At 41.6% G+C, this 27,436-nt stretch overlaps 1 protein-coding gene and 1 long non-coding RNA gene across 3 annotated transcripts in view; one reads left to right on the top strand and one right to left on the bottom strand.

The window, feature by feature from the left end:
- Positions 1 to 14,215, bottom strand: part of LOC115497166 (uncharacterized) — a 287,386-nt gene extending 273,171 nt beyond the window's left edge. Inside the window, exons 1-2 of the long non-coding RNA XR_012058079.1 lie at positions 14,076 to 14,215; positions 12,659 to 12,809 (exon numbers count right to left, since the gene is read on the bottom strand). This is a non-coding gene — a long non-coding RNA (uncharacterized lncRNA). The remainder of the gene's footprint in view (positions 1 to 12,658; positions 12,810 to 14,075) is intronic.
- Positions 14,074 to 27,436, top strand: part of CLINT1 (clathrin interactor 1) — a 45,991-nt gene continuing 32,628 nt past the window's right edge. The window contains exons 1-2 of one of the 2 annotated variants that reach the window (XM_030283739.4): positions 14,109 to 14,248; positions 20,195 to 20,279. Coding sequence is in view for 1 of the 2 variants with exons in the window: in XM_002197873.7 (XP_002197909.5) it covers positions 14,208 to 14,248 (41 nt within the window). In the remaining variant the exon portion in view is untranslated. Of the gene's footprint in view, positions 14,249 to 20,194; positions 20,280 to 27,436 lie in introns of both variants that reach the window. The other variant, XM_002197873.7, reaches the window with a different exon arrangement.

Raw genomic sequence — 27,436 nt, 5'->3', positions numbered from 1 at the left:
GATTTAAAAATAGTGAAATAATTCAGGAAATATCCCAAGTGCAGCATTTAAGAGGTATATTCAGAGGGATGTTTATAAACCTCTTGTGAGGCAGAACAATTAGTTCTCTAGCTTGCCAGCCAAGACAGGCAAAAGTCAAGGAGTGAAAATCATTGTTGTGATCATTATCAGGAGGGAAGAGATGAGATGGAACTAGAACCTGTATCTCCTCTATGATGTGAGTACAGCTCAGTCTTGATGGAGCCACAGGATGATATCTGTTCTTCTCAAGGGATGCTGAATCAGACTAACACTGCAAACAGAACATGAAGAGACTAGAATGAACATGAACCACTCCAAGTAAAATTCATCTGGAGCACATATAGGGACAGCTGAAATTTCAGAGTCTTTTGTTGGAAAATGTCTACTGGAGGAGCAGGGGGCACTTAGTGAGAACTGGCTTTTTCACTACAATATTCACCCATTATTATGCCAAGGATGATTTCCTTTTATACAGAAAATGAAAAAGGATCTAAGAAAAATGTTAATGAAACAAAAAACTGCAATTGAAATATTTTCCACTGGAAATAAGGAACTGAGCCATTTGCCTGCTGGCTGTCAGTGTGTTCATTCATCCCACTGGAACCAACTCTCCACATCCCACCTGATGCCTCTTCCCTCTTGTGCAGACTGGCCTCCCAGAGCTGCAGAGCAGCTCAACCCCCTGCCTGAGATCACAGGCAGAACAACCCAGTCTTTCCAGTCTGCCCCAGCTCCCCAGGTATTTTGGCACAACTTCACTGACAGAGGCCTTTTCACTTGCAGAGGGTCAGAACTGGAAAAACTTGAGATATTTGAGGTCTGAACCAAACATGTCAGCAAAGCTGAGCTGAAAGGAATCTTGCACAATGTCTGTGTAGTCTGTGCCAGGAAGCAGTTAGTCCTAATGTGCCTCCAGTTCATTAGCATCAAATCGACTTACCAGAAAAAAAAAAAAAAAAAAAAAAAAAAAAAATTAAAAAATAATTAAGCTGACTGTCCTCATTCCTGATCAATTGGCTTCTCAACACAGAAACTCCCTCTCCTCCCTGTAGTGGTGTATCCCCCTTCCATCTCAATGCCAGTGCCTCGGGCAGAGGGTGTCTCTTTCACATGGGGGATTACACTGCCTAAGTGCCCTGAGCTGTGCAAACCCAGCGCTCTGCTGGGCTGCACAGCTCCTTGAACATTCATCCCAGCGCTCTCTCAAGTGCAGCTGGTGTGTTTCTCAAGAGCCAGTCTGGGCTGATCCCATTCTCTGGAAAAGGACATACATTGTTGCTCAGCAATGGGTGTGCTCGGAAGAAATTCTAGCTGTGGCAAGATTTCAGCAGGCTGTTGCTGTCTGCAGTGAAACTGAATTCAGCTGGCTACAGCCAAGGCTTGTGTGGGTTCCTGGTGCCAGTTCACTCCCAGATCCCAGTGCTGACTGCACCTGGGCAGTGTCCCATTTTCACAGGAAATTCTTCCCTTTCTTGAGCTCTGTCAGTGGGCATTACAGACACATTCAGTGTGTGACTTTTTCTGTCTGATTCAAAAAACCAAACTGAACCTCAAGTGAGACCATCCTGTAGCCAATTGACTGCTCAGCTCTGTGCATGTGCAGATGTTCCAGAACAGCAAGAACTCTTGCTAGGAGAAAATCAAGAAATCAAGAATCAAGAAATTCTGCTAAGAATCTCAGAATCCTTAAGGTTGGAAATAACCTCCAAGATCATTGAGTCCAACCTGTGAACAAACCCCACCTTGTCAACCAGACCAGAGCCCTGAGACCAGGCATTCCTTCAACACTTCAAGGTATGGTGGCTCCACTACTTTTCTGGACAGGCTGTTCCAATGCTTAACAATCTTTCCCATGAAGAAATTCTTCTTGGTGTCCAACTGAACATCCCCTAGCATAGCTTGAGGTGATTTCCCCCTGTCCTGCCACTAGTTTTCTAGAAGAAGAGGCCAACCCCTTCCCAGGTACACCCACCTGTCAGGGAGTTTTAGAAAGGAATAAGGTCCCCCTTGCACATCCTTTTTGTCCAGGTTGAGCCCCAGCAGCTCCCTCAGTCTCTCCTCATCAGCCTTATTCTCCAGATCCTTCCCCAACTCCACTGCCCTTCTCTGGACACGCTCCAGCACCTCAATTTCCTTCCTGAATTGAGGCACCCAGCAGTGAGCACATAACTCGAGGTAAGCCCAGTACAGAGGGACAACCCCCTCCCTAGTACTGCTGGCCACACTATTTTTGATACAGGCCAGGTGCCATTGGCCTTCTTGTCCCCCTGGGCACACCCGCCTCTTGTTCAGCTGCTGTTCCCCAGCCCTCCCAGGTCCTTCCCCTCTGGGACACTTTTCAGCTGCTCTGCCTCAAGCTTGGAGCACTTCAGGGAGCCAAGGTGCAGGACCCAGCATTTGGCCTTGTTGAACCTCACATTGTTGGCCTTGACCCATCAATGCAGCCAGTTCAGATCTCTCTGCAGAGCCTTCCTGCCCTCCAGCACACCAACACTCCTCCCCAGCTCAGTGCCATCCGACTTCCAGCAAGTTCTCACCCAGTAGTACACGTAACATTTTTAAGAGTTTTGGTTGTTAAAGTTTTCAGTGTCAAATTATTCTTATTGAACACAAACATTATTTTCAAATTCCACCAAGCTCAAAGAGCATTTCAAACACCTCATTTGGTTCATACACATTTATTTAAGCCCTGTAAATAATTAGTAATTTTTTGCAGCTTCAGGTAGTGTAGAAACCCATCCCAACATTTTCCTATACCAACATGTTGTTCTGACTCTTTTGTATGTTGGCTGATTTGCACAACACAAGTCTAAGCATGTAAAGTTAAGTGGATAAACAATTACAAGAAATTCAAGTTCAGTTTAATGAAAAGTATACCATGTGGAAATCCAGCGAAATCAAGTTGGGTTTTTTTTTACATATTTTGTAAAGTTGTATGGATAGGGAAATTCTGGTTATTGTTTGAGTTCAAGCCTGACAAGAAAAAGGGAAAGGAATGAAGTGTTGTTTGGTTAAACTCTGCACTGCAGCCTGTGTTTGGGTTGCCTGAGCAAAGGAGGGTAACCAAAGAGTCCTTGTAACTGCCCAAAGCTGTAAATTCTCTCCAGCACCAGATGGGACTTAATTCAGTCCATGGAGTGGTGAGAAGATTCCAATGCTGCTCCTTGCAGGAAAAATTAAATCCTTTCAAATGGCTAGTCACAGCCTCTGGGCACTTCTGATTTTTTTTTCTTTATTACTTTGCTGTGAGTGAGCAGAATTTTCCTTCACCAAGTCACTTGCATTTTTTACATGACACACATTAAAGCCAAGCTGACTAATACACAACCCTTTGGGAGCTCTCTGTGTTGGTTGCAGATGCACTGGTGATATGAAGATGGTTTTAGCAGCTCAGTTATTCCTTCCTGACACTTCATACCCACAGCACACATCTACACTTGGATTCAAGCAGTTTTTCACTGAGCCTTCATACCAAGATCAGAGTTTAAGGAAATGAAACCAAGTATAATAATAATTCTATTCATTAAGGCTAAGGCTTGTAATGGTACTTAGCCATGAAAAGATGCAGCCAGTGGGATTTTCAAATTGCCTAAGCAGATTACACATCTAATTCCCATTGACAGCCAATGGGAATTAGGTCCAAACTCCCTTAGGCACTTTTATAAATCCTATTAGGTGTCTGTCTGCATCTTTGTATGTTTAAATACCTTTGTAAACCTGAGCAAGGTTGTGTTCCCATGTTCCTCATGTTGTTTTCCAGGGTTTTGGAATAGAACAAAGTCAAATCTTCTAACTTATTTTGTAGAAGTCAAAATTTGGAGTATGAACTGCAAATGAGGTGATTTTTTGCTACCTTTGGAACCTCTGACGTTGGAGGACTCCTGCTGAGATATGTTCAGAGGTTGCTCACTAGTGTTGACTTATTGCTGCTGGAGCAACCCTTTTATCATCAACTCCCAATCCCTTCAGCAGTGCCAGAAAGCTCAAGCCCTGTAGAGCTGAAACTAAACACTCAAAAATGCTTCCTCTTTATTTTATGGTGCCATAAACAGATACAGATTACAATGACTTAAATTCAAGTGCACTTGAATTTTTCTGTGTCCACAGCTGGGTTGTGTGCTCCTGGCTGAGGGTCACGTGGAATATGTGCAGAGTGCTAATCAGACTAAGCTGATTCCCTGGAAGCACAATGGTGCGATTTTTAAAAGACCACAGCCATGGTTTTCCTAAGTCTTTGTGAATGTATCCTTTAGTGAAATGGCTCTGTCACAATGTGGAACCAGGCAGGCCAAAATGAAAGCAAACATTCCCCCTCTCTGAAAGGTTCCAGTGTGATCACAACAATTCCAGTTGAACTCTAAGCTAGAGCAGTGCTGGTGACTATTTAGAAAATAATTAACTGAACTTTACATGACATTCAGATGTTTCTTGGCTCAAATACCAGTCTATTCCTCTACTGAATTCTAGGGATTCTGCAAACAATGCGAAATATTTGACTAATGGTAGACTTGCATACCATGCTCATGTTGTGCTGAGTCACTGTATCAGTGAAGACAAACGTTGAAAAGAATGGTAGATAGAGAAAACACTGCTGGATAGACTCTGAGTGTGAGGAAGATTTGTCATAAATATGAAGCAAATATGGGGTGTTTTTATGAAAACGTGCTACTGGGTTTGAAGGCAGTATTTTTTTTCAGTTCCCCAAGGAGATTCTTCAAAGAATGTGGATTTTTTTTTTGCTTGTTGAGATAAAACTGCTAATGTCATTGCTAGAAATGTTAAATAGTCTTTGGCTGAAACAAGAGTTAAATCCAGTACCCTGTTCATATCCACTCACAGTAAATGAATAAAATTGTGCTAAACAGTTTTCTCTGAGGCTGGGATGATGCAAGACTTGATGTCTGATGCTCCTTCAACGCTGGTGCTTGACATAATAATGCCTGATAACTCTGGAGAGTGGGCTCAAACTTATGTCAGGATAACAGTGTAAACAGATGAGCTACATTTTTCCCTGAAAATCTGAATAAGGAGAAGCTTGTTGTTTGGCAGCCCAGTGAATGTTCCAAGACCAAACTGCCAGCTTGTAAAGAGAAAGAGAAAGGCAGGCAGATTATGAAATGGTTGAAACAATGGGAGTAAAAAATAAATAAAGACAAAAAAACTGTGCAGCTTCGTCACCAGGACATTTTTCCTCTTACTGATGAGTGGAAGGGCAGATCTCCGTGTTCATGTCACATATAAGTGGGCACACAGTGTTGTGGAACTGGAATTTCACCTTTCTGAGGGAAACTGCATTCTGAATTGTCATGAAAAACTGGATATTCAATTTATTCTAGAGAACAACATCTTCTAAAAATCACCATGACAGATCTATGGGAACAGACAGACACAGCAGTGAACTAGACGGCTGGTAAAAGAGGTAAAGGTTTCAAATCTGGCCATGGCAACTAAGTAAACTTATGAAACACTTGCACATAATATAAACGTTCTTAAAAGCATCTGTTGTCAGCCACTGTTGCCTGTTTTTCCCGAACAACTGTTGCAGTGTTTCAGTTTCACAAAGATGCTTTTGTTATGAAACAATACATGTGCAGGTGCATCCTAAAACAAATGGCTTCGAGGCCAGTAGTGGAGCTGGCTTTCATTTGTGAATCAGAAAATAAAAATTACCCAAAATAAACTTCTTGCTAAGAGGGATTTACTTGTGATAATAACTGTGGACTGCTGAAATCAAGAAGATGGCAAATAAAAAGTACACAGATTGTGCAAAGTATATATTGGTGTGGAAAGATAAACTCTGAGCAGGAGATGTACATAAGGCACTTCTCACTCAAAATGGAAGACTGTCTTAATGACTGCAGCTTGCAAGCTCCTTACTTAACGGAGCCTTGACTGGGTTAAACCATTTAACACAATCCTTTAGGCAATAAATAGCTCCTACTCACAGGATTGTAAAAATATCTCCAAACTAAAAGCATCCTTCATGTGCAGTAAATACAAGCTGCAATTTAAAAAGCTTTGATGTCAGACAACTCGGAAGGGTTAGAGAAATGATTTTGAGTTGCTCGTGCAGGATGTGTTTGTGCTGCAGAAGAGCTCCCAGTGGCTCAGCACTCCTCACCAGCCAGTGGAGGAGTCAAGCAGGTTTGCAGGGAAGCACATGTCACTTAGAGCAGGGACTCAGTGGCAAAGAGCTAAATAGTTTTTGAAAGATCTGATTACTGAACAGTTGCCTTTTATTGGCCATGTGCTTTCTCCATGGATGGATTCATTGGATGTGCAACAATAATTGAGTTTCATCCCAGGGGTGAAGTCCATTTGGCGACTTAAGTGCAGTCACTTGTCAGGATGGATTTTTCCACAAATGTACATTTTTCAAGTTTGCATGTCTTTTGTCAATACCTCGGCTCTCCAAGGGACAGCATGTCAACTTCCTACCCTCTTACATTTGACTGGTACTGAAAATCCGTCTGCTATGGTTCTCTGAAGTCTGTTTGATGGGGAAGGCTTTTTGACAACTCCTGCCTCTCTAGAGCTCTTACCTCTTTGTTTCTGTGGTAGGCTGGGTTGGTTTTTTTATTTTGGTTTTTTTCCTTACCTTTTATTCAATCCAGCAGCATTTATGGTCTCTTTTTTCTGTTCCTATTTTCCAAAACAGCAAGGAGTCCCCAGACTGATGAACCTCAAAGCTTAAAGGCTGCCAACATCTCCTCTCTCAACTCAGCCCTTAGCCTTCATCCAAAGGTAACCGTTTAGTTCATGACACAGTGGGAGACAGTAAATAAAGGTCACACCAATGGGAACCAGAAGAATTGAAAATATTGGAAATCAAGAAAGAAGCAGAAAATTAATCTAGCCACTGCATTCTGGTCTTGTGCAACATGTTTGTTTAACTGGGTGGTACTGCATGCCAGGCAAAAGTTTAGATCTGTCTGGCAATTATTCCATGAGGAGGAGACAGACAGCTGGAAATGAGCATCACTTTGTTCCCAAAGTGATCCTCAGCATCAGAGAAAGAGTAGATGGTGGCTCTCTCTTGTTTTGATGGGATCTAAGAATTGACGGTCCAGACACAGTAAATTCAATAGTGAATGAATTGCCAAGAACCTCACAGAAGACCTTTGGAACTGGAGATGATTGATATGTTCAATTCACTGTCTTTCACCTGATGGTGGCCAAATAATCCTAAGAAAGAAGCTGTAGTAAATAATTGTGGATAAGGTTACTCAGTGCTGCAAAAAATGTCCACTTGAATCCCAGTGGAACAGATCTGGCTCTTTTAGATAAGAAATACATGCTGTTTATTTATGATATTTTCTTCCATTTGACATTTCTCCCAACTTAACAATAAACCTTATCAATTTCACCTTTGAAACTGAGTTTGCTCTTTCAACTTTCCTTTTATTTCATTAGAACCTCAGTAGATTTGATGCTGGTGATGGTGTTTGCACTTTGCTTTTGTAAAATACTAATAGCCAACAGCAGCTTTTAAAGCCTAATTTTTGTAAAAAAAAAAATATGTCAAAACAACCACATTCTGTGCAAGCAATGGAAATAGGGAAGAGGGAATGAGGGAAGCATAGAAGTCAAAGTTGCTAAAACACCATTCCTTCCCCCTAACAGAACTTACTCAGGTGGGAACTCCTCATGACAGGACTTGCATTTGCACTGTTTCCCTGTTGATGCATATAAATTATTGTGTGAACTAATACAGAGAAAAGAAACTCATTAAACAGCACTTTCTTGATTATTATTTGAATGCAGAAAAATCAGCAGCACTTTTTCCCATTCTTTTCTTTGAAACACGACCTAATTAAGAACTGTGGTGGGTGGAAAAAAAAACAAATCCAGCATTTTAAAGCATTGTCCCCCACTTTGAGATAGAAAGCCAGTTCCTCTGACTAAAACTGACTGGATAATTCCAGCCTGGAGAGTCCCAGTCTGCCAGTCTGTGAAAATGTCTCCATCTACTGTGTTTTGATCCAAGTCCAGCTAAATATTCTGAAAGGGGGATTTTGAAGACCATCCTATATAGTGTTATCTTGCCAGTTTTAATTTCCAGCCAAAATGAAAATGAGACTAACTTTTGTTTGTTCAAGCACTGCTTTCAGTTCTACCTGGCTTTTTGATAGTTTGCATCCACGAAAATATGTACCATGACCTTTAAGAGAAAAAGTTGCAGTGATTTCTTTGGCCATGTTTCTCTGCCTTACCAAAGAGCCCTGGACTACAGCTTGAAGATGACTTTGAATTGCCATTTCTTTCAGCTGTTTTGGAGCTATTAAGATGCACCAAGAAGGAAGACTACAACTCTGTCCTCTCGTGTTCACAGCTGACAGAAAGCCATAGTAGGGCTTTATCTGATGGGTTATATAAGATATTTATGGTAACAGTTAATCTATATGAGAATAGCCAAAGTGAAATGAGGTCTTCAGAGAGCAGTAAAGGAGACCTGTCTTCCTTTTTGTGTCTTGTGGTTAGATTCTCCTGTGTGTAAGACAAACTCCCTGAAGAACACGGGTAAGAATGCTCTCCAAGGGGATCCTCAGTATCCAACTGAACTCCTATTACAGCCTTTTCACTCCTACTACATCCTTACAGAGCTTTCCTGTGGTATCTCTCTCCACACAGCTGTGCATTTTCACAAAACACAACTTCAAATCTTTAAGCCAGCCACCCCTGTATCTCATCTGATTGAAATTGGCCCAACAGTAATTGCAAGGGGACTGTAAGATACAAATACAGAGACAGGGAGATCTCAGAAGATTTGTGTCCTCAGGAAATCAGGCAAACAAGATCTTTCTGGTTCGGGGATCTGGCACAAAGCTGAGTGACTTGGACTACAATCAAACTGACAATGTAATAAATGGGAACACTTACAGGCTGCAGCCATCCCCAAGAATTCTGACCTCACTAGTCTGGCATGTGCTTCTGGTTCAGCCCTGTTCTGCTACCACTTTTCTAACTCTGGCCACTGTCACAGGCATTTTGGAACTTGAAACCCAGCCTGCTAACCAAGACAAATCTGTCAGCAGCTGACTGTTACAAAAAGCAGACACTGACCTGTCCTTTTCTCCTCCCCCTATACTGTTTTAATGCCAAAGAGGTGAATTGCTGTCAGTAGCCTAAAGAACTTACTGGAGCATCTGCAAAACAGCAATCAGCAACAATCCAGGCTCTAGAGTCTTAGAATGTACCAGAGCTGTAACAAAAGACTGAGGAATCTGGACATGAGTTTCCGGGAGAAGAATAAAAATCATGTGTGGTTCATATGAGAGAATTCTACTGAGGATCAGTTCTCAAATGCAAACTTCTAAATTTTCCATGGGAAGTACCATATCCACTTAAAGAAGGTGTCTAAGGGTGTGACAGAGACAGCTGTGGTGACATCAGGACATAATTCACACGGGGTTTCCCTGAATTTTAAACTTCTAACAGTGATAACATTTTAAAACCTGTATCTCCAAAGCGTCCCCCAAGAACAGTGTCAGATCAGATGACATCATCAGCCTGAAGGAAAGCTCAGAACATTAATATTATCCATTAACTGGCAATCCCCAAACCCCACGTTTCCATCCTAATTTGGAGACAAGCATACACAGACAGTTACTAATGTGGGAGAAAATGAGAAACCAAAAAAACCCCAAGTAGCTCTGTAAAAATTGGAACTAATGAAGATTGCTTCCCTGGGGACATTTGTCTCACAGTTGATTGGTTTGATAATTAAATGGTAATATTTTGGCAGCGGGAATTCACCCCTTTCTAGACATCAGGGAATCCACAACAAAAAAGCAATGCTGTAAATGCCCCAGGCACAGGAAAAGACAGAATTTACTGTTACTGGACAATGGAGAACCCTGAGAACTCTGACCTTAAATGCTTTGCATTAGAGGCTGAGCACATCTTTTCAGGAGCAGTAACAATAAAGTCTCTCCTGTTCAGTAATTTATTTTGAGACAACTTGTAAGAATTCTGCATAGATTTGTAATTCACTTTGAGAGCAAACCACCTCTGCCTCATCTAAGTGAACTGGTTCAAGCATTTCAAAAGACTGTGAGGAGACAGAGTGAAAATCCACACCATGGAATCAACCTTCCTTTCTTCAGGTTAGAAAAAAGAAAAAAGCAGCACTGGGTAGGATGCAGCCTGATGTTAACATTCAGCACAGCCTCCATGCAGGACTTCTGCCCACGTTCTGCTGGCAGAAGAAGCTGTCTGAAGGGCAGGGTTGTCCTCCCAGTTCCTGAGATAAATCATCACCTCTGCCTGGCACTCCCAGTCTTCCACAAGCACAACACAGGCAGTTGTAGTCTTGGCTCTAAAGCTTAAAATAGACTCATCTTCACTTCTTAAAAAACTTTGACGTTTGCTACCTACGTTACTTTACAGTGAGTCAGACTGGTCCTGGCCATGCAATGGCTGTTAGTAAATCTCAGCAGGGATAACATTGGAACATCACTCACAGTATTTTTTTCACTCTCCCCACACTTTCCACCATTCCCTGTCAATATTCCCTGTTACTGCCTGCCCCTCAAGATTCTCTGCTGAAATGAATGTGATGTGGGCTCAGGTAGTGGAAGCTTCACAGGCAGTTCTACACCCATGGAAGGGACTGGAGGATTTTACCAGAGACAAAACCATTCTGTGGCAGAGCAGGAATTCAGGTTCTGAAACAGCCCACCTAGGGACCCTCTGGTTGGAATATGATGTTTGTGCTGCTGGGATGTGTTACACAAAGACACAGTTGGACTTGGAGAAGCTGCAATTTTTCAGAAAAGCTTGGATAGGAACCAGCCTACAAACGGGAAACATTATCCCACTGTTGCTTCTGCCCTACTGACTAATTCTTAGAACAAACAAACTTTATGGAATTCAGATTTCAGCTGTGTAAGTGGGTAAAAAGTGGAGCTTTATGAAATCATGGAAACAAATCCTGTTTTAAAAGAAAAGTTTTTCTCAGTCTGTGCCATAGCCTCCCTATGCTGCCATAATGTGATTTTCCTTGACATTCCTCTTTTCCCCCCTTGAATTTTAATTGTAAATTAATCACTGACTTGGACATGTCTCTACTATGCATTAATATGGTTGATATTAACAACAATATTGGTCTCCAGGCATTTGGAATGTGCAAGACTTTTTGTGCACCAAATGGCCCATATTAACTTCTGGAATAGCCAGGTGCAAACTCTATTGCAGTGCTCAAATTAGTTCAATTTCTCTAACTGCTCTTCCTGTAATTGATGGCTCAAATTATAATAAAGTACAGTTCCTCTACATTATATATGTTACAAGTACTACCTGTTATGCTGAATATTGCATTGCTTTGAAACTGCATTACCCTCTCCCTTCACCGATCCGATTTTTTTTTTTTAAGGAATTACTTATGAACCAGAAAGTGTCTTCACATCATTCAGAAATTATACATATGCTCATGCACTTTATCAGCAGCTGACAGAATGGGGATGGCAAAATTACTGTCAGTCACGTTGCATTCAATGTCACATAAAGATCTGCTTTTTACTATACTTTAAAATTGACAATAAATGCCAGTCATCTCTCCTTGCCCCATTACTGCAGCCAATGCTTAGAAGAGACTCACCTTCATCTTTTAAATCCCAGCTTCAGTCTTTCTTCTGCATATATTGTTATTCTCCTATGACTGCACCTAAAATACTCTTTACCATCCTCTTTTTTGTCTGAAGCGTGTGATTACGGTGGGTTATAAATTTTTTTTGTCACGTAGAAACAACAATTTCTATAAAACAAACAAATCAGCCAAATCCCAATGGCATATTGACCCTTAACTGTTTCAATTCAAATGTTATCCCTGATGGGGAAATACTGAGGAGGTGTGAATCTTCCAAGTCCAATTATTATACTTTCTGCTATTTCTTCATTAAACAGAGGTTATAAACATTATCTGCTCCTGAAGACAAATGTCAGTGTACTTACAGAAGAAACCAAAAGGCTGATATTAAACAGCAAGAGTCCTCACCCAGCTTGCTTTGCCAGGTGTTACAGGATGAAATTTAGCATCTCCCTCCTCCCAGTCCTTGATGGCCACGTGCCTCGCATTTGTGGGGCCAGCAAAACTGGTGCTGAGTTCAGTTACACACCAGCCACAGTCACCATAAGTATTGTGCTGCTGATTAAAATATCACCTCAGGGTTCAGTAGCATTCAAAAATGAAAACTCTATTATGAACTCTTATGAAGGGAACTGAGTAAAAAAGCCATAAACCATCTCTAGGCTGGTCATAGCCTTCTGCAGAAATTAAGCACATTGCAAGTCTTAGGCAGTAATAAACAATGCAGTAAGAAATCTAAGTATTTCTAAATTTGCAGTTGATGAGGAAAGGAACACTAGAGAATTGTTCTGTACTAATTCTCACACTATTTGAACTGGTAATGCTATGAAGCAGACAATTTAAAAGACACAAAAGGAACCATTTTGTCATGTGATAGAACACTGAATTCATTGCCATGAGGTGTAGTGTAGGTCTAAAAAGGCTCAAAAAGCAACCAGTTAAATCCATAAAACAAAAGTCCATTCAGTGCTCCTAAAGGGAAAGTTTTAGCATGAATGCTTCAGAACTGAGTCCCTAAGCCACAGAAAAATGAAAAATTGAAAGATGTACCTGAGGACTGATCCATCCACATCCTTTACATTAATGAACCTCTAATACTGCTGTTAGGAAGAGGATGCTGGATTTGATGATCTGTTCAAAAAATTCTTATATTCAGATAGATTTCATGGACATGTTCAGGAGACAGAAGCCGCGAAAGTGTCTGTGAGAAAAGATACAGTTGGGTGTCAGAAAATGGGCAGTTCAGCAGTTTAGCTTTCCTGACAAGTTCAGAGAACTTTTAAAAGAAGTGACTTATTAGAGCAGCAAGTGCCATTGCAACTGGTCTTTCTCATGCCTTGTTTTGCCAGCTCTGACAGAATAACTAAAATGAAAATATTTTGCATTTGTCTTTGGATAAAAGTTTGCAGATGTATATTGTCTTTTGGCAAGAAATATTTATTAATGATACAAACAAAAAACATATATCAAGAATGAAACTGGGTCATTTAAAACTCATATTAAATACAATTTTGTAAGAAAATAAATGTATGTAATGAAACCGACAATCCTGATTGTAAACTCACTTTGATGAGTCCACTACTTTCATTATAACTGTGATTCCTGCTCAGTGCCGGCATGGACAATATTTGAAGATGGTCTTCCTTGTTGGCAAGTGTGTTAAAACAGCCAATATTCTCCTGAGGCAGCTTTTATGTGGGTGATTGGTCCCTGGGTTTCGTCAATCAACTTGGTCTTTCTCCAGAAGAGCAGACAAGATTCCTGCCCGTGCAGTGCCTCGGTGGGCAGCCCATATGCTGCACCCTCCCCTCTGCTTTTCCAGCCATTTACTCCCAAAATCTGGGTCTTGGGGATCTGGAAATTCCAGCGGCAATTGGCTCCAGACCGTACACCACGATCAGCAGATGGACGGCCATAAGGGCAGAATGCTGCTCTTGAGTTCCTCGCGCTTAAAGCCGAGTATAAAACCACATTCTGGTCCCACATGGGTTTTATGCCAGTGTTTTGACTTTAACCAACTATTTAACAGCGTTTTTCCACGCTGTGCCTTGCCGGGCTGCGGACGCTGCATGTGCGGGTGTGTGAGGGAGGTTTGAGGCTGGTTTGAGCCGGGCTGTCCCTCAGACGGGCACAGCCGCTCGGTGCCCTCGGCGGTGCAGCCCTCAGGACACGGCCGGGAGAGCCGCATCCCACCCGGTCAATCCCACCTCGGCCGATCCCACCCCGGTCGATTCCACCCCATCAATTTCAGCCCATGAATTTCAGCCCATCAATTTCAACCCCGTTAATTTCACATCCGCCCGGTCCCCCTCACGCCCCTCACTCCCGCTCCCGGCAGGCCCCGCGCGCACAGCCGCGAACTACCACTCCCGGCAACCCTCGCGGCGCCCCGCAGACTCCACGCCCGGCCCCCTCCGTCCCCCCTCCCCGGGACTCCATCTCCCAGCAGCCCGCGCGGCCATCCGACCCTTCATTTCCGGGAGCGGCGCCGCGTCCCTTGCTTGGCGGAGGCGGCGGCGGCCGGAGAGCGGCGAGCGGGGCCTCCTGGGGCCGGTGGCGGAGGGAGCGGGGCCGGGCGCGTCTCCGGGCGGTCGGCTCCATGTTGAACATGTGGAAAGTGCGGGAGCTGGTGGACAAGGCGTGAGTACGGCGGGACGCGCGCGGGGGGCCGGGGGCGGCTCGGCCGTGGCCCCTCAACCGGGCCCGCGTTCCCCCCGCCCCCCCCAATATGGCTGCGGCCCCTCCCCTGCTGAGGTGGCGGCCTCACACCCCCGCCGTGCCCGGCTGACCCCGGCCCCCTTGTCTCTCCCTGCTCCCGTCCCTGTCCCCCGGTGGCTGCCCGGGATCGCCCCTGAGCGTCCTCCCGGCGTGGCCTTGTGGCCCCTCCGGGGCTGCAGGCAGGCAGCGGTTGCTTCGCAGGTAGTCTGTGGCCTTTCCATTATGGCTGGCTACTTTCCCACCCCTTTCGGGCGCATGTGGGCCCTTCCAGCTCTTGGCGATCAGTGCTTCAGCTTTGGGTGCCCCCTCCTGTGCCAGGGTCCCCGTCTGTGTGTGCCTGTTTGGTGTAGGAGCCCTTGGAACCTGTCTGCTGGATTGGCTCCCAGAGTGGCCCTTGGGCCCTTGAGGGGGAGCAGATAAGTCTCTCAAAGCAGGACGGGGGTAAAGAATCGCCTGCACGTTTTCAGAGAGCTTCCGAAGTCACCATATGCTCTTTATAGTCTTTCTCTCCTTCCTAAAAACAGGTTTGCCTGCCATTGCCGGCCACCCCGGGCCGTTCAGAGAGGCTGAGATGCCCGTTCAAACCCCTTACACATTTAAATAGATATTTACAAGTTTGTTTCCTTGACTAGAGCATCCTTCCGCTGAATACTTGTCTATGGACTTGGTTATCATGATCATTGTATTTCAGATAGAGAGTATGATGTGTGTGTCAGCCACTCCTTCATTTTTAGTATGAGAAAAATTTGGTATGGTGGAGAATTTAGCCAAGGTTGTTTTGCCTCCTCAAATAATAAGTCTATGGGGAAAGCTTGGAGCACTTCTCCATCACTCTTTTCAGGGGTGCCCAGTGATGGACAAGGGGCAGTGGGCACAAACTGAAACACAGAAGTTCTCTCTGAATAGGAGGAAAAGCCTCTTTACTTTCAGGGTGACAGAGCGCTAGAACAGCCCGTCCAGAGAGGTTGTGGAGTCCCCTTCTCTGGAGATATTCCAAACTGGGCTGGATGGGATCCTGTACAACCTGCTCCAGGTGTACCTGCTTTAGCAGGGGGTTGGACTGGATGGTCTCCAGAGCCCCCTCCCAACCCCACTAATTCTGTGGGTCAAAGATGTCCCTGCTCATGGCAGGGACTTGGCCTATATGCTCCCTAAAGTTATTTTCCAGTCTAAACTGTGTTGTATGAATTGTGGAATGCTAAGAGGAACAACTGGCTGAAGGTCTGTAGATTGGTATATGCCAGATGTTATTAATGACAAACAGTTGTACCTGCCCTTACAAGTCAAAAGTGTCAAAACTGAGGCTCTGTTTTAAACTTTTTTTTTAAATTTTTGTTTCTCCAAACAGCTTTTAAAAGGGCCTGTGTGATGTATGGGCTTAAAGATGGCAAACTGAGAAGTGTCAGCTTATTCATGATAATAAACTGTTTTGCTCAAGGTGCTTTGTACTAGACTGAGACTTTTCTAGGCCAAGATTTGGATGACATTCAAAAACCACTGTGATTAAGTCTTGTCCTGAGGAAGTTATTTACTTTTTACAGCTTCTTGTATACAAAGTCAATCCGGGTTAAAGTTGTTTTAATAATGTGACAGATGAGGTATTTAGGAGTACAACTGTGACTTGAGTTCCAGGACCTTTCAGGGAAATAAAGCTTTTCCTAAGTTTTACTTGTGTACTTTTTTTGTCTGTAGGATTAATGATCACTGTAGCATTATAATATTATAATACACTGTTCTTAAAACGTTTACTTATAAGGGTATAACTTAGTAAGTCCAGCAGTAATCAAAATCTGAATTGGAAAATTCATTCTACTTCCAGAACAGGTGCAAGAAATGAACACTTCCAATAATAATAAATGTTTTTTGAATAAACTTCAGTTTTCTGGGAATAACATTATCCAAATAAAGCGGATTGTTTATTAAAAAAGAGGAGGAGGGGCAGAAAGAAGGTGGAGCCTGCAGAGTAAATGGTATTTAGAGACATCAGGATCAATAGTCCCATTGTGTGTGGTGTAGATTTGTCATAATGTCTTCTGTCTTGAGGCCATGACTTACAAAATTCTCTGCAGAGGAAGCTAAATGATATAATCTCCCTCATAAATAACAGCTGATGCTGTGGCAGCAACATACTGAACTTTAACAAGAAACTACTCTTCTTTCCTTAAAAAGGGAATATGATTATATGAGGATTTTGAAAATATGCAAGTTGCTTGAAATTTTCCTAGTTCAAACCCTGATGGTTGTGATAGTGGTTTTGAGCTCTGCATCTTGGTTCCATATTCAGCTGATACTTATCTTAGAGTTTCAATTTACTCATCTGGGGTTTATTTTGTTATCCTTGTTTGTGCTTCAGTGGCTGAGAGCTTGGTTAGGTCAGCTATTTCGACATGAAGGACTTTTCTTACACAATTCTCAGATACTTTGGTGTGTGAAGGCTCTGTAAGTGATGATAAACAGCTGTGGGTTATTTTAAATGCTAAAACCCAGGTAAAAATTGTAACCTGCTAACATTCATCAAAGTCTTAGAAGCAAAAAAAATAAGTTAGCAACTGCAAAATACATATGAGAAATTCAAATTTGTATTTAGTATTTTTGAAGTATTTGGTCTCTGTATTTCTTTGGTGTGGTTGGAATTGGGCAATGAAGTCCATCAGGTACATTCTGCTTTGTAATTCTCTTCATAATCACCTCTTACTTTTATGGTGGCATTTTCTAGTAACTCTAAAGTATGGCTCTGCATGCTGTTGTGCACGAGACAGTTATTTTAGATACCGAGTGGTAGTCATATTGTATTTGTTTAGAAGGAAGACTCTGGTAGAGTATTAGATTTACTGTTATAGGATGTGATGGAATCCTTTTGTTCCGTGTTTTCTTCTGCCCTTTGTTAACTTCACTGCTTTTCAATGCCAGTGCAATTCCCTCCCTTAAATATTAAGTACCTACCTTGATTAGGTTTGGCTGAGCAGTCATACCTTGTTTCTGGCTGGGCATTGTAAATAAGGTTGCAGTTTAAATCAAATATTTACTAAATCCTGTATGTACCTAGTAAGATCTACTTATCATGAGATTTATTCTTGCAATTTCAAAATAACTGTCAAAATTCTTACACCCTCCAGTTTCTTAATGGGTACTGCAGTGTGTTCAAGAGTTCTTCAAGTGCATGAAATTATATTGAATTTCTGTTGAATTTCTGGTTAGTTTATAGTTTAGAAGGTGCAGGTCTACATAGTATTTTTTCTTCTGGAGTAAATTCTATTTCATATTATTATATGAATAAATTAACTTAAGGCAGCTTTTCACTTTTGTGTTCACTTGTGTGTGTTCTTTTCCCCCAGTAATTCAACACTGAATTTGGAAAGTAAACTAAACAGTTGGAAAATAAATGCAGCCCTCTGTGCTCAGCTCTTTGGCTCCAGGACAGTGAACACTGTTTAAATGGCAGAGGTTTCTGATGGCTCAGGGCCAGGGTGGTGCTTGGTGCAAAGTTGGTGAGTCAGGTGGCAGTTCTGAGTCACTCCTGAGGCAATGTCAGAGATTTCTTGTTGGGTTCTCTTTTGTCACAGCCTTAGCTGAGGGCTGCAGTGTAACTGCGTTGCCTCAGCATTCCAAGCCGGAGGTGGCCAGTTGCTGTGGCAGAGCACAGAGGCACATGTCACACACTGGAGCTGCTGGTGGGAGTGGGAGCTGCAGGAACATTTGGCAGGTGGGAAAGAGTCTGGTGTCCCTCCCTCCCACTGCTCTGCTGCAGCAGGGGTCTGCAGCTTTGTCTCTGGATGCTCGGGTCAGAGCAGTCCCAGATATTGTGGCACCCATGGCAGAGTTCAGGTTACCCCATGCCTGCTCTGAAACAATTCTGCAGTTGTGATGAAACTTGAGGCCAAGTGTTGCATTTACTGCCTGTGAGCTGCAGGAGACTAAGGATCTGCAGGTTGCCTGGTACTTTGTAGAAGTAGCTTACACAAGAAAAGTCATATTTTTATTGGTATAGGTGTATCAGTACTTTGATAATCCAATCAGCAAGGGCCTTAACCAAGTTTGTCCTCACTGTATGATAACAGAGCTGGCAAAAGCTGTTATAGTCACTGAGAGCGAGTTCAGGATTCCAGGCTGTGGAAATACAAGAGTGGTGTGCAACTTGGCAACTTCACTTTTAAGTCTTACTGGACAAGTACACGTTGTGCTTTGTGTTCCCTGTGAGATTTCTAGGAGACGTCTACCAAGAAAACCCCATGGCATTAAAAAAACAAAACAAAAAACCCAAGCAATATTAAGAATTCCTGTTAAAACAGGTTTTAGCTTGTCAGAAACTTGGTGATATCAGCTTGGCCTAGTGGCCAAATTCAAAAGCCAGGCCATCATCTCTCTTTAGTTCTGTTGAATTTCCTCTTCTTGAAGCAGAAACTGCTGATTTATTTTACTGAAAGGTTTCCTCATGTTAACCTGCACAAGGGGGTTCAGCTCAAAGCAGAGCAGTGTTCGTGTGTATATAGGTAGTAAGGCCAGCTGGACTCCTCATTGCAGTAACTTCTCTCTTACTATGTCATGTTACCATTTTTGCTGCCTGGTTTCTGTCACAGACGTGTAGGACATGCAGCAGGCAGGCTGGAAAACCTTTGGACCCATTGAGATCAGATTGCTGCCTATGTAACAGTGTGGTGAGAACTTACAGCCACTTTCTTTAAAATTCCATTGCCGTTCTTAGCTTTTGTGATCTTCTGCATGCATGACCTTAATGTGAGAGAGCTCCTTTAAAGCGCCTTTCCACACATCAAAGGATAAGAAACAGTCTCATGAAAAAAGGGATGAAGGTGACAGATATGAATGTAGTTAGGACAGTATTATCCAGATGTTCATTAGTTCAGGTGAGTGAGGTAAGACCCACTTACTTTTACTTAAAAATTAAAGGAGAGAGCCTGTGAATTTCTTGCTAGTAATAGGAATATGACAGTTGCCATATTCCTGTTTGTTTTGTGCTCCTTCCAGTTCAGTTTTGTCCACCTAACTGAGCCCTGCTTTGCTGCTACTGCTCTTAGCCACACCTTTCTAATGGCCCAGCAGAAACGTGTTTACACTCTGTGGTGTTGCAGAGCTGTTTTCATATGCTTCACAAGCTTGATGAATTGCCCAGTATGTAATAGTTTAATTTCTTTTTAAATGGAGAGCAAATAGTCTTATTTAGAATTGATTGAAATAAGGAAGCACTGTAACATCTTAAAATTTATTTTAGAGGTAGGCACTTGGGTCCTCTAGTATTTATTCTGTTGCTACATCTATGCAAAGAGGGAGGATTTTTAGTGTTTGGGGAGAAGGAAGGATTAAAGGAGCTGTTGTCATGAGCTCAAATAGAACCAGGCAGGGGAGAAGTTCTGGTTGATAAACAGCATGTTTTCTTTAGTGCTTCTAATTGTACAGTCTGTAAAGAGGAGGGTAAATTACTGGTAAAATAGCGTGAATTACTGCTTCTATTGTCATTGCAATTTCTTGCTGTTGTAGCCTAAAGCATGTAATGAGACCCTGCACTTTACTCCCAGGTCACAGATGAGGGAAGCTGGTAAGATAATTCTGTCAAGTAAACCAAGTCACATTGTGCTGGTAACAGTTAAAAATCTGCATTTGTTGGCTTCCAGTCTCATGTTGCTGTCTGCTACCTCATGCTATGTCTGCAGGATATTAATGTGATAAATGTGCCCCAGTCATTTACCCTACAATTACCGACCTTTCAGTTGAATTTGATTGCTCTCTGCCTTTAGAATGCTCATGTTTTCCCCAAAAGTAGGCAGGATCCCATGTATCCTTAGTTGAGGGTTTTCAGTCTTCCACCTAACTGCTTTCTCTTTTTAACGTGCCTGTAATTGTTCTTATTTACAGGCGATTTTCTTGTGGTTCACGGATTTGTCCACCCAGACTCCTGAGCTCTTTAATGAAATGCTGGTTGCTCACTCAGTAATAGCAGGTATTATTGTAAATGATCCATCATAAAATATATCCAGTAGAAGGGTAAATGACTGTCTAACATTTGTCCATTGCTGTCTGAATCTCTGTAAACTCCTTTGCTTCAGTCCCAGGATCATTTAGTTTTCTCTATATTTAAGATTTATTTTGGTTTGCATAAGCAAGATCTTCAGGGCAGTGAGCACTTCCCACAGCTTTATGTAAGGGACAGTTAGTTAACCCTCACTGCATGAGTTATTCTCCTATTGCTGCTAAAGAGGTGCCCTGCTGATAACTGCTTTAACAACAGCATTTTGTATTATTATTACAAGCCAGATGATGATGATTATCTTCAGCCATGGAAGGGTTTGTCCTCTGCCTGTTTACCAGAGAGCTGAGAGAGAGAAGAAAGTCTTGGCAATACAAAGGAGGACTGGATTTGAATGTAGCATTTGGCTCTGCAGCCAGGCATTGCTGTGTCTGCCAAGTACTTGTAACAGCAAGTTACTTCTTCAGGCTTTCCTCCTTCCCTTAAAAAAACTCCAGAAAATTGCTGGTATTAATAAGGAAGGAAAAGGGTTCTAGTCTTTGGGCCATGTAATTGAGTATGGGAGATAAGCATCTGTGAAAGTATTATGCTGTTATCTCACATACGTAGGTACAGTGTTCTCTTGTTTGAATATTCAGCTTGTGGAGTAATCCATCAAACAGGCAAATATGACAAGCTGATGGATTTATTAAGGGTTGGTATAAGGTAGTTGTGGCCAAGCACACAGTTTCATCAGCTCACTCCAAGTGATGCTTTTGTTAGTGCTCTTTCAGATGTGTTATTGCCATTTTACACCCTGTGGTAGCTGACAATAGTCTGTTTTGTATTGTGTAAGGCTAGCTCAGGTGTTGGCTTTATGTATTTTCAAGGAATCTAAGCGATGTATGTGTGACAACTTCTGTGTTCTTGAAATGGTCTCTACAGCAGAGCTTTGTGTGTCCTTGTCAAGCAGGACTGGGCTCCTGCTTGGGGAGTGCATGAAACTGGTCAAGGATAAGAGCCTTACCTACATCACTGTGTGCAGCTGTGGTCAAAAGGATCAAGGTGCTTAACTCAGTTCTATGCTAATTCCTCTTGGTTGTGTTGCCAGTTAGTGTATTACAGAATATTAGCTGATTTACGTAATTATTTCATATAGAAGATGTAATTACTTCAAAAGCATTGGTCACAGTACTGCTTTCTCTCCTCAGGCTTTGCTATTTCAGTGTGCAATTCTAAGTGTTGCAGTTGTCCTAAAATACAATCTTAAAATGCTGAGCTGATTCTTTTATATTTATCTCCATTCATTTCAAGTGTTAAATTAATTTCTGTATTTATATGAAAATGATGTTTATTTCTAAAAACAAAGACAAGCCACTGGAGAATGAGTGAAGCATTGCTTCACAGGATGAAGAACACAAAAATGTAATGATTTAGAGTTTTGTGCTTCATTCTGGAACTTATGGAATATTGATTTATTCTGAAGTGTGAGTACAGCTTGTGCAAAGTCATAATACAATAATTCCAATCTGAACTCATCTGCAACATACAGAGTGTAACTGGCCTGTTGACCTGTTGCTTCAAGTATGTTTCAAATACTTTGCTGGCATGTGCTTCATGAGGAACTTCAGTTTCCAAATTACCACTGTGTGCTCTGAAATTAAACTGAGATGGTATTTAAAGAAGAGGGGCAGGAAATGGAAACTCCTTGAGAAGAGCTGTTCCCTTTAATAGTTCTTTTACTGATACAAAATGTACAATAGCATAACATTTTGTTAAAAGTTGGATGTTTCAGTCTTTGTTTAAATGCTTATTTCAATTTTTTGTATTTATAAGGCAAAACTAATGTAGGGCAAGAGAATAAAAAGCAGAATTAGTAGTAAATGTACCAAGTGAATGAAGCAGTCAGATTTGCTGTTGGTCTTTTTCCAGCTCCTTGTAGTGATCTGGATCTTATTGACACAGGTCAAATATGGACCCAATTAGACACAAGGATTGACAGCTGCTGTCGTGTTTCAGTTTGGAGCAGGAGCTTTATTTACCTGTTCCATTTGGAATGAAGAGCTGTTATGCAGCTAAAATGATGCTTGGTAGCCTCTTTAGAAAGAGCAGTTGTGTAGAAGAGCAGAACTCTCCAGAACAAAATGGTCCTTCTATTCTGCCTCTGTGAAACAAGATCTGTTTCTAACTGGGGTGTACTAATTTTTTTCTAAAATATGCTATGGTGAGGTCATGTGAAATTGTTACAAGGTGGTAGCTTACTTCTTTCCAGAAAGCTGTATAGCCTGTGGTGCTCTTGAGTGCTCTTTTTTCCAGTACCAGTCAGAAAGTATTCATTACTTATTCTTGCACTGTGTGCTGTGTAATGATGGTGTTTGGGTTGCTGTGTGAGGAATTGGAAAGAGGAATATACCCAACTGGAAGCTCTTTCTCTCCCAAAAGGACTTTTTAGATTGTTTGAGTTAGAGTAGTTCCCTAAACCTGTTTGCGGTACTATTGAGTTGCACATTTGAGGAAGCGGTGCTGAGATGGCAGAGGAGAGGAGAGAGACCTAAAGTTCTCATGTAAGTGGAGTACATTGGAACAGGGTTAAATCTCCCTTTGTAGTTGCCCTGAAATTTCAAACACAGTCAGCACTTGCACCAAAAAGAAAACAAAACCCAAGCCATGAAATCAGAGTTTGTAGTTTCACAGTCAGTGTAAGCGTAGGCTGATGGTGAAAGAGGTTTCTCAGCCTCCTGTCTGCCACTGCCTGCACACTTCTCTCCCTTTGCTGGCACTTGCAGACTTTCTGCTTGATGAGAGAATCTCTGACTAACCAGTTGTTTTTGCCAATTTAGTTCTTCACTGGATTGGTTCCCTGGTATAGTTAACTCCATCGTCACACAAGTATTTGTACTGGCATAAAGGAAGGAATGGTATTTGGGCAAGAATAAGTGGCTGGGGGCAATGTACAAGTTGAGTGCAGTACACCCTTAGCATGTGATTTCACAAGCAGCTTGAAGAGCTCTAAGATTATTTTTCTACTAAGAGAGAACTAAGTCATTTTTATACCTGGCTATTCCCTGTCTTTACCTTCCTTGTGCTGCTGGTGTGTGGTTCCGTATTTGCTTGTGCTCTCTTGCTGATAACAGCTGAAAGAACCCCCATAGTTTTAGGGTTAATAACTGATTTGGCCACATGTTTTACAAACAGCTGCTCATGGCACCACAAACACTTGTGATTGGGAAAGGACAGGAAGGTTGGCTGTGAAGCCTTTTTCCATGATAAGACATTTCTACATATTTTTGTTATTTAAAACTGTACCATTAGTGGTTTGTTAGCTGCAAGTTTAAATTTGTTTGAAGCTGCTCTCCTGTCTCACATCACAACTTAAAATCCCCAGCCAGCCTTTGTTTGTATCAGTGTTGTGATGGGGGGAGGGTAAGCATCAATATTCTGGTTCCACTCTTGTTTCACAAACTTCTGAGAAAGGATATAAACTGAAATACAGTTTTGTGTCTTGTGTGGTGGTACTTTGAATGATTCAGGTTTGAATTGATCTCGAGGTCCAACAGATCTTCATATGAGAAGCTTTCAATTAAATTTCTGCAGCTTATTGCAATAGAAATACTGATGGCATATATTTGGGTTATATCCGAATGGTGAAGTGGGTATTCCGTGTAGACTGTTACTTTAAATAGATTAAATCTTTCTAGAGGTGTTTGGTTTGCCACTAAGAATGAAACTCTTGTGACACCAGTATTGTCAGTGTCTATTTGTGGGTTATAAGGAAATCACTTCAAAGCTGTTGAACCTTGTTGTCCCTTTATCCAAAGGGTGTGTCCTATCCTGACCAGTTCAATATTGACTGCATGCTTAATAGATATTAACTGGTTTATTTGGGATACAATTAGAAATATTAGTGTATATTCAACTTATTTAATGAGACTGGCCTGCATTTTTTTAATCTGTTGTAATAGTAATGAGACCTATTGGGAGTTAGGGTTTTTTTTCTCTACTCCATTCTGAGTCACAGCAGTGTGTTTCTTAGTGGTTATTCTCCCCATCCTGTCAAGCCGTTTAGAATCATCCTAATGTAGGTTGCAGACTGTGCTCAGTGTTTCCTCTCAAGACATTACTTTATACTTAGTAAACAAATAACCTCCCTGTGTGATTTTTTGTAGGTGTGTGTTTTGTTTTGCATTCTTCAAGACTACTCAGTTGAAAGGTTCTCCAAGACCTTTTAGGATGTGAAGAGAAGAAGGCTTTTAATAACCGTAGATAATTTTATTGGAGTTGCAATAGGTAAATGCGTCTTCTGAAAAATAAATTAGTCTTGGTAACTTACATCTACAAATAGAACTGGTATCTTAAAGATTGCTGTCACTTTAAATTATTCCTTGTTTTGACAATTACTGAATTATTTAAACTGTTTTTTATATGATCATATTGGGGGGGAACTCTTTGTTCAGAGGCATTTATTGTCTAAATGAGTTAACTTCTATCACAGTGTTCTAGCTGTCCTTGCTACCAAACAGATGATTGCATTTCTTGAGACAGCTTGAAAACGTAGTGCTAATAGACTCCTAATTGGCAAGTGCAGTCTCAGCCTTCAGACTGCCAGTGTTGCTTTTTTGTTAATTACACAGTAACTCTAACTCCTGTAGCTGCAGACTTTTAGCTCATAAAAATCCAGTGATCTTACCATTAGTGAGTAGATAAATAAATAGTGCCCATGTTGAGCCATTGTGAAATTTGTTTGTTGAATACGAGGTGTCATTTGAAATTACCATCTCTGTGTGGTCAGGAACCAGAAACTGGGTCTCTGAGGCAAATGGAACAGCTCCTGTTACCTCTTTAGGATAAGAGTTACTTGATCTCCTGGAGGAACCAGTTTAACAAAGGGATACCTATGAAAGGAGAGGAAACATCATTATCCTCCACAAATAAACATGGCTTGGAAATGTGAAAGTTAATTTGTCTGTAATTGACCAGACTCACTTCACAGAAGAACACTTGCTTTCAGTCAAAGTGCATGTTTGTGAACCTGTGGGGTTTTGTTTGCCAAGCTTTTTAGTTAATGTGAGATACCAACCTAAAAATTCTAATGAAATAACATTAATATGACATTGCTGTTGCAATACTTACTCCTAATGACATGTTCTTACTGCTTGTGCCCATTTTTAGATACTCAGCTGTGAATAGCTCTGGAAGGACATTTTGTCATTAACTATTAACCAAAATTTTTTTGTCCAGCTGCTTAATACAGCAACAGAAGGACTGCTAGGTTGTAACCTACCTTCATGGGATATAGAATGACTAAAGACAATTGGTATTAAGCAAGTTTTTTATTCTTGGATAAACTTGTAGCAGAGAAGAAATGTGGTAATTCAGGTTAATTAACAGATGAAGGATCAGAAGTTCAGGTTAATTAACAGATGAAGGATCAGAAGTAGGAAAGTGTTTGGGGTTTTTTATTTGGTTTGTTTTTTTTAACTTACTGTTGGAAAGCCAAATAATTGTGCTATTCCTAGGAGCTGGCAATTCAGGACTAAAGGCCTGAGGGCAGAGCCTCAGAGGTTCAGGAAGGCAGAGGTTCAGGGAGAGGACTGTATTTTGTCTCTACCTGTAAAATCTTCAATGCTCCCAGCTTAGTCTGCAGAATTATCACTGCATACTTGCCTTTACTCTTTCCAAAATATAATGGGCATCTTTTGAAATTGTCAGATTATGATGCTGAGGTTTCCCCTTGCACAGCCCTGCTTATACTAAAGGTATATAAAGTACTTGCTGTGAGACTGCAAAGTCTTAATTGCAATTTTATTATAAGATGTTGAATTTCTTATTCTTTCTTGTTAGCAAGGTGGGATGCAGGGAAAGGTTTAGTGTTTCAAATAGCTTCCTTCTTGGGAAGAGGGAGAGGATAGTTTTGGAGACACTGAAACAGAAGTTTGAAGGACCTTGGTTGTTTGTTCTCGTCTGTCTGTGTGCAGTGGAGTCAAGAAATAAGTTTCTGGCATCCAGACATATGCCATGTAATCTTACATAAAGACAGCATCTTCCTTATATTGTCTGACATGTAATGGTCTTCTGGATTGGGTTTCAGTATTGGATATAAAAGGAAATTCTACAGGTGTATTACAGCTATTGAGTGTAGCAGTTATTGTAGCTCTTAATGGAATATTGGAATAATTCTTGCTTTCAGCTTCAAATAGCAAAAAAGCAGCCTGAAAGGAACCAATTTTGAGCAGAGAAGCTGATCAGCTTCTCTGTAGTGACATTGGTATTTGTTTTCTGGTTTTATTTCGATTATTTTCCAGAATTAAAAGGTCTGAAATCTGATGTTGAGGTGGTGCATTTTGGGTCTTTTTGCAAACAATAGTAACTGTAGAATTAATTCCTATAAGCTTAGAAATAAACTTAGTAAATGATAATGCATTTCCCTTTATAATAACCAGGATAAAGGCAGTGATCTCACTCCTCCTGAATACCTCCTGTTTAGCAATTCCACTGCAGGACATTTGCATAAATGAAGGAAAACAACTGCTTATGAACCTGCAATTAGATTATTTTGTATAAACTGTTTCCTCTTCCTTTCTCCTGCTCAGAAGTGCAGTTCAGCTTCTGCCTCAGCCTTAGGACATTTTCCAGGGCACAAGGCCATATTAAAAGTGCGGTTGAAGGTTTTCTGGTTTAGTTGCTTCACCTGCTACTTGGACCATGCTTGTGTTGATGAGATGCATGTCCCAGCCTTTCCTAGGTAATGTGCTGGTAATACTTTCCTACCACACAGGTGGAATGGGGAGTTGTACAGGGACATGGCTGTGTAGTTAAAGGCAGGAGGAAGCTGCAAGCCCTTCACAGCAGTCTGGGTGCTTAGGATAGGGAGCAGCTTGTGTTGTAGAAGGTTTAGTATGTTCAGTGTGTGTGATTTGAGGTATTTCCTCAAGTTTTCAGAGGTCTACAGAACATTTGGGAGGGTGTGGAGCATCATACCTACATAATACTGTGTATGATTTTTACTGTGAAGTTAGTGTTTTAGTTTCTTTCTTTTTCCTCCCTATATTCTGCTTCCATTCAAGGTCACTCTCAAATTTTTTTGTGGTCAGAAATAGGAAGTCTGAGGTACAGGAGTGAGTTGGATTTGTACAGCTTCAAAGCTCACTGGT

Source organism: Taeniopygia guttata, chromosome 13, assembly GCF_048771995.1.
Source record: "Taeniopygia guttata chromosome 13, bTaeGut7.mat, whole genome shotgun sequence".
Classification (NCBI taxonomy): Eukaryota; Metazoa; Chordata; class Aves; order Passeriformes; family Estrildidae; genus Taeniopygia; species Taeniopygia guttata.
This window is presented reverse-complemented; position numbering and strand designations above follow the sequence as displayed.